General features: G+C 42.9%; 2 protein-coding genes across 2 annotated transcripts; one reads left to right on the top strand and one right to left on the bottom strand.

Annotated features, from left to right (window-relative positions):
- The first annotated feature begins 383 nt into the window (after positions 1 to 383).
- On the top strand, positions 384 to 6,982 carry ggcx (gamma-glutamyl carboxylase). The gene is made up of 15 exons (XM_080017269.1): positions 384 to 497; positions 1,439 to 1,657; positions 1,813 to 1,971; positions 2,448 to 2,613; positions 2,719 to 2,797; positions 2,898 to 3,004; positions 3,390 to 3,553; positions 3,712 to 4,016; positions 4,666 to 4,797; positions 4,960 to 5,111; positions 5,210 to 5,379; positions 5,504 to 5,634; positions 5,728 to 5,875; positions 6,018 to 6,219; positions 6,312 to 6,982. Exons 1-15 carry the CDS (start codon positions 473 to 475, stop codon positions 6,469 to 6,471), a joined length of 2,319 nt encoding a protein of 772 aa, XP_079873395.1. The 5' UTR covers positions 384 to 472; the 3' UTR covers positions 6,472 to 6,982.
- Positions 6,983 to 7,151: 169 nt separating this feature from the next.
- On the bottom strand, positions 7,152 to 13,459 carry snx24 (sorting nexin 24). Its single transcript, XM_080017270.1, has 7 exons — positions 13,292 to 13,459; positions 11,739 to 11,822; positions 11,495 to 11,599; positions 9,545 to 9,639; positions 9,408 to 9,437; positions 9,131 to 9,195; positions 7,152 to 8,964 (listed from the first exon to the last, which is right to left on the bottom strand). The coding sequence occupies exons 1-7, from the start codon at positions 13,370 to 13,372 to the stop codon at positions 8,894 to 8,896; spliced, it is 531 nt and encodes a 176-aa protein (XP_079873396.1). The 5' UTR covers positions 13,373 to 13,459; the 3' UTR covers positions 7,152 to 8,893.
- Between the last annotated feature and the right edge of the window lie 867 nt (positions 13,460 to 14,326).

The raw sequence follows: 14,326 nt of genomic DNA, 5'->3' as shown, positions 1-14,326 counted from the left end.
ATACTGCGTCCAGAACGGATATATATTTAAATAAATTTGTTTGATTTGGCATGACTTTAAATAAATGAAAATGGTTATTTCGCCAACGAAACAAATGTACTAAACACTAGCAATGATAAAAAAAACAAAAAAAAAACCCCACATATTTCCAGAAAGAAATGAAAAACCAACAAAAAAAAGGCATCCGGCACGCGGAATTACTGATTTCCGGCGTCTACTCGAACGCATCGTTTGTTGTTGCCCTTTGGAAGGCGCGGCCAGTGGGGGAACTGGCCAATCGGCGACGAGCTTTCTGCAACATTCCTCTCCCGTGCGGGTCCTCGCCAGTCCTCGCCGTCCTGCGTGGACCGTGACACGTAGCGTGTCCACCTACTCTTTTGTGACCCGGGGGACTCGACGGGGGCCAGGCAGCGGTGCAGTCCGTGTCCTGCAAGCGTGAAATCACACAGATACTGGAAACCACTCTGGTTTCATGGAGGCAAGCGAGGCCGTGGCAGGTGGGTTGTTATTAGCAATGATACGCTGCATGGAGCTGGCGTTGTTTCGCGACGTATTATTTTTGACACTGGAACCCATCACGTTCATTTCTAGTTTTATTGAATATGGCCTTTTTTAATTGTATACATTTGTATTACTTTATCAGGGGTCTAGCCCGCAAGGCTGGAACCCGTATTGTTTTTGTTCGGGTTTTATTATTATTTTTCTTTGTTTGGGCTAAAAGTGTCTGGTGCACGGCAACCGCTGAACCCACTGACAGAGTGGAGGTCTCGTTGGAACTGGGGCGTTCCAGACATCCACATTGGTCTACATTCGGCACCGTGTTGTACCGTGATTAGTTTGTGGAGCGGGGCGCTTTGTAACGTCATCCAATTTGTTATATATGTACAGGTTGTCTCTGGGGCAGCATTCTCATCTGGCGAGGTGCGCGGTTCAAGATTCAAGATTCAAGAATCAAGATTTTTATTTGTCACATACATATACATACTTCCATACATATATGCAGTGAAATGTAATAAACCAATGGACCAATGGTAATAGACCAATGGTGTAGACTCAATTGGTCTGTAGTGGTTGCTTCACGCAGGAATTTGCACTGGTTCGAGACGGCGGGCAGCAGGAGCCGATGCTGCATTCAAAGGAAACTCTGAAAATTGTAACTTGTTTTACTAGTAATGGTGATGTAAAGATGAGGAACAGCACAAACTGAGGCTATGTTCCATGGGAACCTCAAAAATTTGTAATTAGTGTCGATGCGAGGATGGTGTGTTTTACGGGAATTGGAAAACTGTAATTTGTATCTAACGCGACTAACCTGGACCCTGTGTATTGCTGCCTGCAGCTATATTTATTATTATTATTATTGCGTATTGTTTTGATGCGAGTTGCTCTAACACTGCAGTTTTTCATGCACTCGTGTTAACTTTTCCTACAACGCTAGGTGCTCCTTTTGTCGAGCCAAGAGCTGCCAGCACCGCTGGAGGGAAACAATCTCCAGCAGACGATGCACCTCCTCCAGTGGAGAAGCAGCCATCGGGAGGCAGGATGGAGCGTCTCTTTGGCTTCAAGAAGGAGGACCTCTGCACCTGGCCAAACCTGGTGCGCCTTCTCAACCGCCCCACTGACCCCGCGTCCCTGGGCATTTTCCGTTTCCTGTTTGGTAAGATGGCCGATTTTAAATGGGATTGTCAAGACGCAGGCGTCGGATTGCACCGGCATCGTCGTCGGTCAAAATGGCCAGGTTATTTGAGCCAGTGCGGTTTGTGTTGTGCACGGTGTGTGTGCGCCTACAAAAGCCTGTGTCTCCCCGCTCAGGCATGCTGATGGCCATAGACATCACCCAGGAGCGTGGCCTCAGTCACCTGGACTACAAGTACCTGGACGGCGCGCCCGTATGTCGCTTCCCCCTCTTCAATTTCTTACAGCCGCTGCCAATGGATTGGATGTACCTGATCTATGTGGTGATGTTCTTTGGTGGGTTAAGTTTAAGGTTATGTTGTACATTTTGTTTCTCAATTTTTTTACCCAAGCTGTTCATTTGGAAGATAGGGTTCAGCATCTCCCCTAGGTGTTTTTTTTTGTTTCAAGGCAGGTGGTGTGTATAGGTCCTTTGCCATTTTTAAATATAACCCAACCATTTTCTTGGAGGTAGTGCAACGCCTTAGTGTGACGGCCATCAATGTTGGCAAGACGAGTGTTATTTCATCATCATTTTTATTTGTTTTGAGGAGGCGAGCTTTCCAAATTCCAAGCACCACTTGCAAAATAGAATGAACTTTCATGCTGTTTTTTCTATTTAAATATTAAGACTGTACTATCAACTATTTGAATTCTCAGGTTGATTCAATATTAGGTATTGCTTTTTCAGTATCTGTGTTCTCTCCTTATAAGCTGTTGTGTTACATAAAACTAAAACAGAGTAAAATATGTTTTCCCCTTTTTTGTTAAAGGTGCCGTGGGAATCATGTTGGGGTGTTTTCATCGTCTTTCCTGCCTCATGTTCATATCATCTTATTGGTACGTCTTCTTTTTGGACAAAACGGCATGGAACAACCACTCTTATCTTTATGGCCTTATCGGATTCCAGCTCACGCTCATGGATGCCAACAGATATTGGTAAGATGCAATTAAAAAATAAAAAAATCTTTGCACGATCATATTATTCTTGGTTGTAAATGAAGGAGCAGCTTCCTGATGTGTGGCATGTCTTTACATTCACAGGTCAATCGACGGTTTGCGTAACCCCGCGAAAAGAAATGCCCACGTGCCGTTGTGGAATTACACGCTCTTGAGAGTGCAGGTTAGTGGTTTTTGGACTTCCTGCTGAGGTCGTGTTGTGTAATATCAACATGATCAAATCAGTATGTTCAAATTATGACTACGTTCACTCTTCCTTACAGATATTCATTGTATATTTCCTCGCTGGAATCAAGAAACTGGACGCTGACTGGGTGGAGGGATACTCCATGTCATATCTGGCACACCATTGGCTTTTTGATCCTTTCAAGTGAGTGATGATAATAATTATAAAAATAACATTTATTCTTATAGATCCTTTCATACACAACATGCAATTCAAAGTTCTTTACATTAAGAGAAGGCAAAGGAAAAAAAACAGAACAAAATGCATTTAACAAAAATAATGAAATGTTGTGCTCAAGTTCCGTTTTCGGTCATCCGTTTAGATCTTGAAGGATCACAATGTCGTTCCTAAGCAAATTGTTTTCAAACATAATTTCCTTTGAATTATTGGTCTTACATTATTAGTCTTCAACTAAGCCAAAGAATTCTCAAATAATCAATGTGTCAAATAATAAATTATAGACTATACTATAATAGCCATCACTATATTCACTCAATACGACCCTGTTCAACCCCATCTTTCCCCTCAGAGTGATCTTGCCGGTGGAATTGGTGAATCTTCTGGTGGTGCACGGGGGCGGCCTCTTCCTCGATCTCACGGCAGGATATTTGCTCTTCTTTGACGTCACAAGACCTTTCGGCATTTTCCTTGTTTCCTATTTCCACTGTATGAACTCTCAACTCTTCAGCATCGGTAAGAGCTTGTTCATTTATTAATGGTCATGCTCGATTTATAAAAAAAAAAAAAAAAAAAACGCAAAATATTCAGTGCATTCTATTCGTAGAATCGAATCATAGTCGATGTATAAACACCCTTTCTGTTGGAATACTTTTTTTTTTAATCCTCCACAGGAATGTTTTCCTACACAATGTTGGCCACCAGTCCGCTCTTCTGCTACCCCGACTGGCCTCGAAGACTCTTCTCCCGCTTCCCCGCATTCCTCAGCTCAATCCTCCCCCTGACGTGCACAGACGTTCAGCCCAGCGCTTCTTGTATTTACCCCGAAATTACCCCGAGATCCGGCACGGAACGCCAGGAGGCCTCAGCCGCAGCCAAAGCCTCCAAAACGAGGTTCAAACACAAGCTGGCGGCTGTGTTTACCTTACTGTATGTGGCCGAGCAATTCTTCTTACCTTACTCCCACTTCATTACAAAGGTGGGTGCAGTGTAATTGTTTGTGTGTATATATTTTACATTTGTTTTAGTTATGTAATTAAGTTACATAAGCGTTTTATCCACCTCGGTTGTTTTTTGTTGTTTGTCAGCAAAATGCCTTTGTTTTCCGCCTGACTCACCAGATTAGCAATGTTGCTCAATCAGCGTCAACATAGTGGTGGGCCTACAGCAAACACAAGCTCAGGTCGATTTTTGTTGGAGACTAGAAGTAGAAACTAACCGTAGATTTCATCTGCGTTTAATTTACCTGAGTTAAAATGGACCAGTGAAATATTAGAATTGTGATTAAGGATTTAAACAGCCACAATAAAAACATAACAATATATATATGGTTAAACTGTTGGCTGCAGAGATAGCAGTCACACTCAATTACTTCCTTAAAATACAATCAAAATTACTTCCTTAAAAAAAAATCCTGTGTGTGTGTGTAGGGGTTCTGGGGCTGGACACCGTGATTTATTTAGTGATTTCCATATTTGGACATAAATTAAATCATTCATAAATAATATTTAACTAGTAATTTACTTTCACATGTATTTCAGGAGTAGTGCAGAGAAAACAGCATATGTTTTAGTAGTTGATGTTCTGTAATGTTGCTTTAATTATATTGTGACTCCTTTTTAATCCAGGGTTATAACAACTGGACAAACGGCCTGTACGGGTATTCATGGGACATGATGGTTCACTCCCGCAGTCACCAGCATGTGAAGATCACCTACAAAGACGGACGAACAGGGGAAGTTGGATATCTAAACCCTGGGGTGAGCTAAACATCGGTTGGTAAAAATCACGATTTTTTTTTTTTGCTGTCTGCGCTGCAACCCTTTAAAGCGAAACCCATATGAAGCAGGGTTTAGACTTTTTTTTGAGGGGGGGGGGCTCAAAGTTCATTATGTCGTTTCATGAATCTCTTGTCCGCGCAGGTTTTCACCCAGAGTCGGCGCTGGAAGGACCACGGCGACATGTTGAAGCAGTACGCCTCCTGCCTCAGCCACCACCTGCCTCACTACAATATCTCCGAGCCCGAAATATACTTTGACATCTGGGTTTCCATCAACGAGCGCTTCCAGCAGAGGTGAAGCCCCCGGATTCCGGAAACGCGGTACATTTTGAATTTGGTGAATCGCTCGCGCGGCCGTCTCATGTCTCGAACGATTTGCCGTCCCCCGCCAGGATCTTCGACCCCCGCGTGGACATCGTGGAGGCGGAGTGGTCGCCGTTCCGGCCCAACCCGTGGCTCATGCCCCTGCTGGTCGATCTCTCCCCGTGGAGGACCAAGTTCCAGGAGATTGAAGGAACCCTGGACAACCAGACGGAGATAGTCTTCATCGCCGATTTCCCAGGTCGCACATCCTTCCCTTGTCCTTGCGTCGCCGTTTTGATGCGTTGAACCCGGTGCCGTGCTTTCAAACCTACATCTTTTAAGCGATGCCATTAACACAAATTGCCCCCCCCCCCCATATTCAGGTCTTCACTTAGAAAACTATGTGAGTGAGGATTTGGGCAACACTAGTGTTCAAGTGCTCCAGGGGAACGTAAACGTTGAGATCACAGAGGAGAAAAAGAACTACACGCTGCAGCCGGGTCAGCAGATGAAGGTACGGCGGCACGGGCCTCGCGCCGCCCCCCCCGATATCACGGCGCTTCAGTTTTCCCGCCGCGGTCGTTGACTGTCGCCTGTGTTTTCGCAGCTTCCTGCCGGGGCCTACCACAAGGTGTACACGGTGTCCGCGGAGCCCTCCTGCTACATGTACATCTACGTCAACACCACAGAGGCGGCGCTGCAGGAAAACTTCACGAAGCTGTTTGAGCTCCAAGAGCGGGTTCGTAACGGAACAGGTGAATCCCCCCCGACACCAAGCAACCAAACATGGCAAATAGAATATTTCTCCGCCGATGCGTCGCGTTGAGTGACAACGCATCGCACCGAGGCGTCTGTGCTGGGGTGGGAACCACCTAAACCGCGGTCTGATCCCCGCAGAGACCGAGCCGCTCCCCCCGGAGCTGCAGCCGATCGTCGGCGCCGACGACGAGGGGTCGGAGGTCAACGCCACCGACCCAGTCGTCCGGCTCTTCCTGAAAAGGCAGCGCCGCATTAAGGAGGTGAAAAAACGCCGGGAGGCAAACGTGTTGGAGCGGCTGAACCGCTTCGCTGTGAAAAAGTACTTCATGCTGAGGAGGGCGTAAGTGACTCCAACAACCTATGAGACGCACCTTCCGCTTTTGCTACACGTCTGGGACTTGTACCGAAATGTATTCTCCCTCTATCTTTAAGATTCCTGATGACGGCCATCGCCCTGCGGAACCTGGCCATGGGCCTCCCCCCTGTAGAGCAGCTGAGACAGGAAGTGGCCTTCGCCAACATGAAGGCGCCTCAGACGGAAGACAACCAGGACGAGCACACAAAAAGCGAGGCCGGGCACGGGGAACTTTAGAGCGACTTTTCAGTTGCTAGGATTGAGGACTTAGGAGTGAGGATGCCCTGTGCAAGTGCCTGCCAGTGTTGGAGGAATGTGCAAGTAAATCAACAAAGTGTGTAGGATCACTACTGGACTGTTACTGCTATCCTGGACACATACGCTGCTCGGTGATAATTTGTTTATTTTTCCATTTTAATTGTATTATTTTTATTTACATATGTTGATGGATTTGAACTCGTGAATAGACAAGTGTCTACTAGCAATGCCGAAGCAAAAGCATAAAAAAAAAGCATATTCAAGTTGTTTATATGTTCATTCCAGAAAATATTGCAAACCACAAACCTGTGGTTGTTTATTGGTTCAAGTATTTGATATTTTACAGCTAAACCATGTAGTCATACATTTTGAATTCACAACTTCTGTTGTAAGGCAAAGACACTATGCTCGACAAAAACTGATTCTATGAAAATGTGAAACAAATGTAGATGACCACCATTGAGGGATTTTATTTTATTTTTTAAGGATACAAATGTGAAATAAAATTCTGTTTATGATTTACGCCTCTCTCTGATCAAGCAAAAAGAGCACACATGGAGCCAGGTAATTGGCCAGTCATGACCTCAAGTTCAATTAGAATTGATTGCGTTTGAGGCGAAGCGTTATGGAATTAATGTCCTTTATTGGTGTCAGTCTTAATATTTACAGATTGCCCTTTCTAAAGTGCTACAGTACAATCCACAGTGTAGTTCATTAGGGTGTCATTATGGCACGAGTGATAATTACATAGTCATAACACACAGATCTGACAGTTTACACAGTATAAATAAACTATAAATGTGACTATACGAGGTCATCTCCAGGGTAGTGCCTGACCTGTCGGACATTAACATTAAAAAATTTAGCAATATTGAGTGAAATGATTTGTTAATGTCCCTTGAAATCAACAAAAAAAACAAAGTCAAATTTCCACCGCAACGGTAAGTGCAAAACATTATGCCACCAAACACGGATACTCTGATGTTGCGAGGGTTTATAATGTCTGTCGGTTACGCCTGCGTGAATATCTAACAGGAAACAGCACCGTGACATCATTAGGATGTATTTCACGTGTTTTACCAGTGATCCCTTAAAAAATTCAAAAAAAAAACAAACACCTTTCCAAGGTTTTTCCTCATTTTCAAATCCCAAACTTCAATATCATTCTTAATAAGAGGTTGCTGCAATTTGAAAAAACTACCATTATCTCAAATGTAACATTGATACCATAGTTAAAATGCTGGCCCTTAGCAATGATACTGTATGAGTTCATACAGCACCCGTTCCCCTCATATACACATTTGAAACTCAGCATGATCCTCATTTATATATATATATATATATATATATATATATATATTTTTTTTTTTGATTAAAATAGCAAAAACTCAACACAATTGCACAATATACAAACATTAGTTGACGTGAGGTCAGCAGTTGGGAGTCAACGTACGCTGGCGATTAGAAGAATATTGACTAAAAACTCGACTCCTTTTTTATCTCGGTTTCGACGTCAATCTGGCACATAGATCCTAAAGAAGAGAGTAATTCAAAGTAGCATATTTTCTGTTTAAATAGGATTTTCCCCATCGGCCCCTGCCTTTCGTTCAAAACCCTTTCGTAGAGAGACGTCCGCATGTTCACCCTCCTGTCAGCACCATGTCTCGCTTCTGTGTATTAAAAGATATTGCTCCGTCCGTTTATTTACTTAAAACCTCTTAAGATTCTGCCGAAATTGAAAAGGAGACGTTAGAGGCATCAGATGTTTTGAATCATCACTGATAAGAATCATCTTTATTTCTTTAAGCGAACCCTCAGTAAATGTTATCTAGCCTTGTCTTCCTTATGGATTATTATGCATATGCAATAAATACATAAATCTAATGATGCTTTTAGCCTGTTGGGAATTTAGATACTTTTTTTTGTATTAGAAAGGTTGATAATAATGTCTTTTATAAAACACATCTTTTTCTGCCAGGGGGTTTAGCCTGATCTACAAAATGTTGATTTATTTTTAATCTGCAAAGCAGTTTTTCCCTAAATCATCCTATGGGAGCATTCGAAAGATAATCGACAGATATTTTGGAATTTGGTATAATGTGAATAAAAGCTGGAACAGGTAAATATAATTTCATCTGAATGCCTCAAGTGTAATTTATATTAGTGAATATTGGAAAAATGCCGGGACCATTAAGGAGGGCCATTTCAAGAAAATATTTCCATACAATTGAAGAGCCTTATTTTTCCTACTTTTTAGCGTTTAGTTCTGTGAGTGTTATCATGGAGGACGGTCACGGAGACAGAAAAAGCAGAGTTAAAAGGAGAAGAAGTTCCGAAGCGTCCCTTTTTTTTTCCCCCGGCGGAGAAAAGCTCCACCTCAGCTGTCAGAAAAGCTCCACCTCTACCTCGGTTGAAGGTCCGGGTAGAACACGCCGTGTATCACACCCTCTATCACCACATTGGAAAACGTATCTAAAAGTGAGAAATAAGACAGAAAAAAAAAAAAAAAAAAGCCTTATAAAAGCATACACCTTCCGTTAAAAAAAAAATATAAAAATTGTGCAGTTTTATATGTAGTGATGAAATTACATATTTGTTTTGTTTTAAAACTGAACAATCTACATTTTGGCTCTCTTACCGTGGGTAGATGGGAGCAGGTAGGGGTCCCTCAGGAAAAGCATGACTGGCTGGTGTGAAAGTTTACTGCAAAGATTCAGGAGAGGTCTATTTTAGCCTATTACGACCGTCCGACCCGGGGTCATAGCTCAGGAGGCTGCGAGCAAATTAGGCAATTCATATGGCGAAGGAATTTGGAGAAGTTGGCTGAGAAAGATCCGATTCTTAAAATCACGCGAGAGACTAAAATGGAGTCAAGACTCAAAATCTCAAACAACACATAGTAAAACAAGGCTCACCTCAATTCCTCCGATTCGGTTTCAAATGACCTTACAGGAAGAAAGGAGACGTCAGGACGCACGACTCATTTTGCAAAATTCTGTAAACTGCTACCCTGCGCTGCTGTTGTACGGAAAGGCCAATAGTTCAAACTCACCCACAGCTTTCCGTTTTTGGCACCGAGGGGAAATGCCGTATATTTAGGAAATCCAGGAATATCTTTGGAAGAACCTCGTTCTCCATAATTATAGTCTGCGCACAACAGACAAACAGAAGCAAATTGTGAGGTACTTTATCATGTGTGAAGCAGAAGAAAACAAACACATCTACAATTCTGCATGGATTTTGTTCTGAGGCATCACATTTTCTCTGTCTATACACTATTTTTTATTAATACAGATATAAAGAAAAAGTGTACCAAAAACCACATCTGATTTGGTAAGATAATAAGTACAAGTACATTATGCTTGATCCTGTCTACATTTTTCTTTCTGAAAGTGGACCTATTATACTTCTTTTCAACAGGTCTCTCTCTCAATGGGTCTCTGAGGTTCCCCAACACGTCTTTGAAGGTTTTTTTTGTTGAAAATACCACTCTTTGGATTATGCATTCTAACCATTCTAACGTGCCTCAAAACCCCTCCTGTTCCTGACAGTCTGTTTCAGTGTGTGCCGCTTTAAATGAAAATGAGCTGCTGCTCCCCAAGCCCACTCCAGAACTGTTTGAAAGTACTAAAACTTTCACTTATTTCACCTTATCGGCCCGCCAAAATCTGTTCCTGAACAAATATGAGGCGAGAAATAAGCAATCCAGTTGCTGAATCCTCACTCAAATTAGATCGACATGGCCTAATTTAGAAGTTTGTTCAGACTTTTCTTGGCCGTGCTTCAAGCTTGTGGAAGACACCGCACAGGGATTTTTTTATTTATTAATTTTTTAATTCAATGAGGAAATTTCGGAAAATAAAATAAAACACTAATAATACAACTCCAATAAAAACACTTGCATTGGTTTTGTTTGGAGAAACGAGCAGAGGACCGCGTAGCGCAGCCTACACTGAACCTACCACAAACCTTTTTTTAAAGAAAATATTTTTTAAATACCTTAAATAATATCCCCCGTCTGCAGTTTTTTTACGGACAGTTGGTTTCAATTCCTCTTTATTTTAATGCCGAGTTCAGACCACGCGATTTTAGCCAGATTTTCCACCCGTCGACAGGTTTTTCGAGATCGCTGAGCAAAGCCCCAGATCGGAGGCAAATCATAGCGCGCTCCCGTGAGCGACGAGCGTGTGGTGTGAACTGCTCACAACGCGATCCGACTGCTCGCCAGCACTCGAAGACGCCGGAGAGACATCAAGCAGGTTTAATATCTCGTCGTGTCAGGATCAACTCAGATATGGAGAGCAGATATGGGGTGGGGTGGGTCGAGAAGGAGAGACGGGATTGGAGCAGCAGCCCGAAACACACAACATACCAATTTTACTTTTCTTAGTAATATTAGTCTCATTTAAATTCTTCTTTTATTTGTTTATTTTTTACACTAATGCTCTAATTCTACTGAGGCCCCATGTGACGTACGAAGGGGTCGCAAATCACAACGACATGACATCAATAAAAATTATTTTCACATGGACAGCTTGCGATGCACCATTTAAAATGGAAATGACATAATCCAAACTTCATTCAGCTCTAAAAGTGCTTAAACATAATACATAGTGGAAATAAATCACTTCCATTATTACTCCTAAGATGAATGTATAACTTATCTACATAATATAATACAATATAATTGCAGCAATAAATACATTTCTGAGAATACTTACTTTCCACATTGAATTTATTAAACAACACCCCACCAAACTCTGTGATATTATGTGTGATTTAAGTCCACAGAGGATTATGTTTGGACATGAAGTTTGGCTCCATTCACCTCCAAAATACCTGGAGCATCGCCAAAGGACAATCTATCCCAAACCCGATGAAGGGTGGATCAAGGGGAAATAAATATTCAGCACTCGTACGTCAGCACTCGTAGAAAATAACGAGGAACATCAAAATGGAGTAGGATTTCTTTAAGCTGAGGTGAGGGAGCTCCGTGTTATACCTGTAAATAGAGTTCGAGGCCGTGTCTCCTCTGCTCCAGCACTTTGGGAACCCAGTTCCTCACATGTTTAGACGGCATCTCTGGAGGCTTTATGCTCTTCTTCAGCTAGAACCATTCATCCAGAGACATTAAGGGATTTGGAGGAGCCGCAAACATACACTGCCAACTATATACTGTTAAATCTTGTCTGGCAACAAAAAATTCCAATTAACATTCATAATACATATGATGGGCCACAGCTTACCATTTTATGGAGGGTATGAAATTCACTGTAGCGTTTCTCAACAGTATGTTGCCTTCCATTCATTAGAACTTCAATTTTAAAGACCTGTAGGGATAAAAATAAAATGAACAGATTCTCCAAACGGCACAATAAATCCGATATATTTATACCCCTTTCCCACCGCACCAAAAACCCTGTAACAGCCGCTAAAAATCGGCATTCGTCACCAGTGGGAAAAAGGAAAAACCTGGGTCTCAGTCCCGGGTCAAATGACCCGGCAATAGACTCTGGTTTAAATCGGCTCCACCTTCAATCGGCTCTGATATGAACAGGACCCCCGGGTCGATCCGCTAATTTTGGCCCCTTTACCCGTAAAATGCAACGTGCATTGAAATTCTGTGCGCTGGCGCATAAATAGACAGGAATATCCGTGTATCAATCCATCATTTCATATCCCATTTTGAATCCAAAATCTGAAAATATTGACTTTTTTTTCAGCATACAGGACCATGAAATGTTGTGAGTGTGGGGATCACACCATGGGGACCACAGCAGAGACCACAGCACCGGTCCCCACTCCCCGCTGCCTTGGTGGAGCATGGAGCACCAGCAGCACGCTCTACTGTAGTGTTGGGTCGTTCATGAATGATGCGATTCTTTTGAACGGCTCAAAATACTTTTTTCCAATTTTTATGTCGTTGTTTGTTTAAGTTGCAGTCTCCTCTACTGTTTTGTTCCCAGTCGCACTGGAAACCATGACACGGCCCTTTTCCGATGTGTTCGTGACGTCGAACGTGAGGCACCAGAAAAAAACCAACGGCATTTCCCCTGGCAACGGGAAAGGTATCAATCGCCTATTTTTAGCGGGTTGAAAAGCACGCTAAAAACTTGTCAAGTTAGTCATCATGATGGGAATTGCTGTCAAGCGCGTACGTCAGCCATTTCAATAAGAGGAAACATCTGGTGGCTCACGTGGCAAAAAGTGATCAGTTTGAATTCCTATGACGACATCCTCTTGCTTCAGCGAATTTGCTGATGAAAAGAGACATGACACCCATAGCCGACAACTATAGCATTATTGTGCTTACTGTTCCCCTCGAGAGACAGGTCAAAATGCCCAAAAACATCATTATAATAAAAAACATTGTGATATATTAATATATATAAAGTGTATATACTGTATTTAAAATTTCAATAAATTGTGTAATGAACACGTTTATATATTTGCTTTATTATTAATTATTATTATTAATAATAGCTATTATATATTTAAAATAATATGTTTGATATTGTCAAATATTTATTAGAAAATAATAATAATTAATGCTAAATAATACTCGAGAACGTAGATGTTTAATGAAACATAAGTGTCGTTTGTCAGGTTCTAATAGACAAACACCAGGTTTCTATTTTTATTTCAGGTTTATTCCCATGTCCAGTTAAATATTACTATATTATTAATATTATAGCAGAAACAAACATGGGGCTCCGTCGAACCGGGACCATATCGAACAGCTCACCAGCGGCTCAGATGAACCGAGGCTCATGGGTCAGAGCACGGCGGTTCGTCTTACCGTGTATCCCTTCTCAATGGAGCTGTTCTCCGCGCGGAACGACGGGACGGACACTCTCACGGGGAACATGGTTAAAAACATGGGAATAGACGGGGTTCGTGGACCTGCGCTGCGGGGTCTGGCATGGCACGGACAGCCGCCGCTTCCACTGCCCGCTGGTAGCGTCGCCCGGACCGGACGGACCGACCCAGGGTTTCGGTGCGGCCCCCTGGTGGTTAGGAGGGGACGTGCGGTTCTCTTTCGGGTTAACGTCGGTCAGAATGCGGTGTTGTGAGTGCGGTGCGGTGCGGTGCGGTGAGGAGGAAACTCCATATGCAAAACAAAATGTGAAGAATAACGATAGAAAAAAAATAAATCAACAAGAGAACAGGATATTAAATATATAAAGCAACAAGAAGTAAATATATAAGCAAAGAAAAGCTACACACACGGCCCCACGACGAGCAAACCCGGCCGACGGAACTGGCAACCCGCCAGCGCCACCGAGCTGAGACTCAACGACAAGCTCACCGCGACCGCAGCACTCCGCGCAGGTGAAGCTCAAACAAAATTGGATCCCAATTTTATGTTTTTAATTATTTGGGTGGGGTTTTTTTTTTGTTTGTTTGTTTTTGTTTTTTTTCCAATTATAAACACACTCCAATAACTCCGCTTTTGAGACGCCGGAAGGTGTATTTTTCCTAACTTCAGACGAGTTCCCGCTGCACCCTCACACCGAGCTAACACGGTTAGCATGCAGCCAGGCAATGGCGTTGACCGTCTCGTCTGAATCTGGGTAATAATTCAGGGTCGACGCGTACCCTACTTGATAAGTGTCCAAAGGTGAACGGTAACGCCTGTGACCCGCCGACGCAAGGTGCGGTTGTAAGAAGGGCGGAGGTACTACGCCTGACTCCACCAGGGGGCAGTGGAGGACAAATCTGATCCGACGAGTAGAACGACATCGATGCACATGGCCTTTGGGCATCGTGTCTTCTTGTACTTATCGCACCGGAGAAAAAGAAAACTGTTAACCGACGGGATAGGGAATTTGTA

The sequence above is a fragment of the Zeus faber genome (genome assembly GCF_960531495.2).
Source record: "Zeus faber genome assembly, chromosome: 17".
NCBI classification, from domain to species: Eukaryota; Metazoa; Chordata; class Actinopteri; order Zeiformes; family Zeidae; genus Zeus; species Zeus faber.
This window is presented reverse-complemented; position numbering and strand designations above follow the sequence as displayed.

What these genes read in the sequence shown, in the direction of transcription:
- snx24 (XM_080017270.1), bottom strand. Translation starts at nt 13,372, where the DNA reads ATGTTTTTAACCATGTTCCCCGTGAGAGTGTCCGTCCCGTCGTTCCGC. An exon ending in CCATTGAGAAGGGATACACG is followed by an intron (nt 11,823 to 13,291) that starts GTAAGACGAACC and finishes TTATCCCTACAG; the next exon opens with GTCTTTAAAATTGAAGTTCT. An exon ending in GCCTCGAACTCTATTTACAG is followed by an intron (nt 9,640 to 11,494) that starts GTATAACACGGA and finishes TGTTGTGCGCAG; the next exon opens with ACTATAATTATGGAGAACGA.
- ggcx (XM_080017269.1), top strand. Translation starts at nt 473, where the DNA reads ATGGAGGCAAGCGAGGCCGTGGCAG. An exon ending in GGCAAGCGAGGCCGTGGCAG is followed by an intron (nt 498 to 1,438) that starts GTGGGTTGTTAT and finishes CTACAACGCTAG; the next exon opens with GTGCTCCTTTTGTCGAGCCA. An exon ending in AGCCGGGTCAGCAGATGAAG is followed by an intron (nt 5,635 to 5,727) that starts GTACGGCGGCAC and finishes GTGTTTTCGCAG; the next exon opens with CTTCCTGCCGGGGCCTACCA.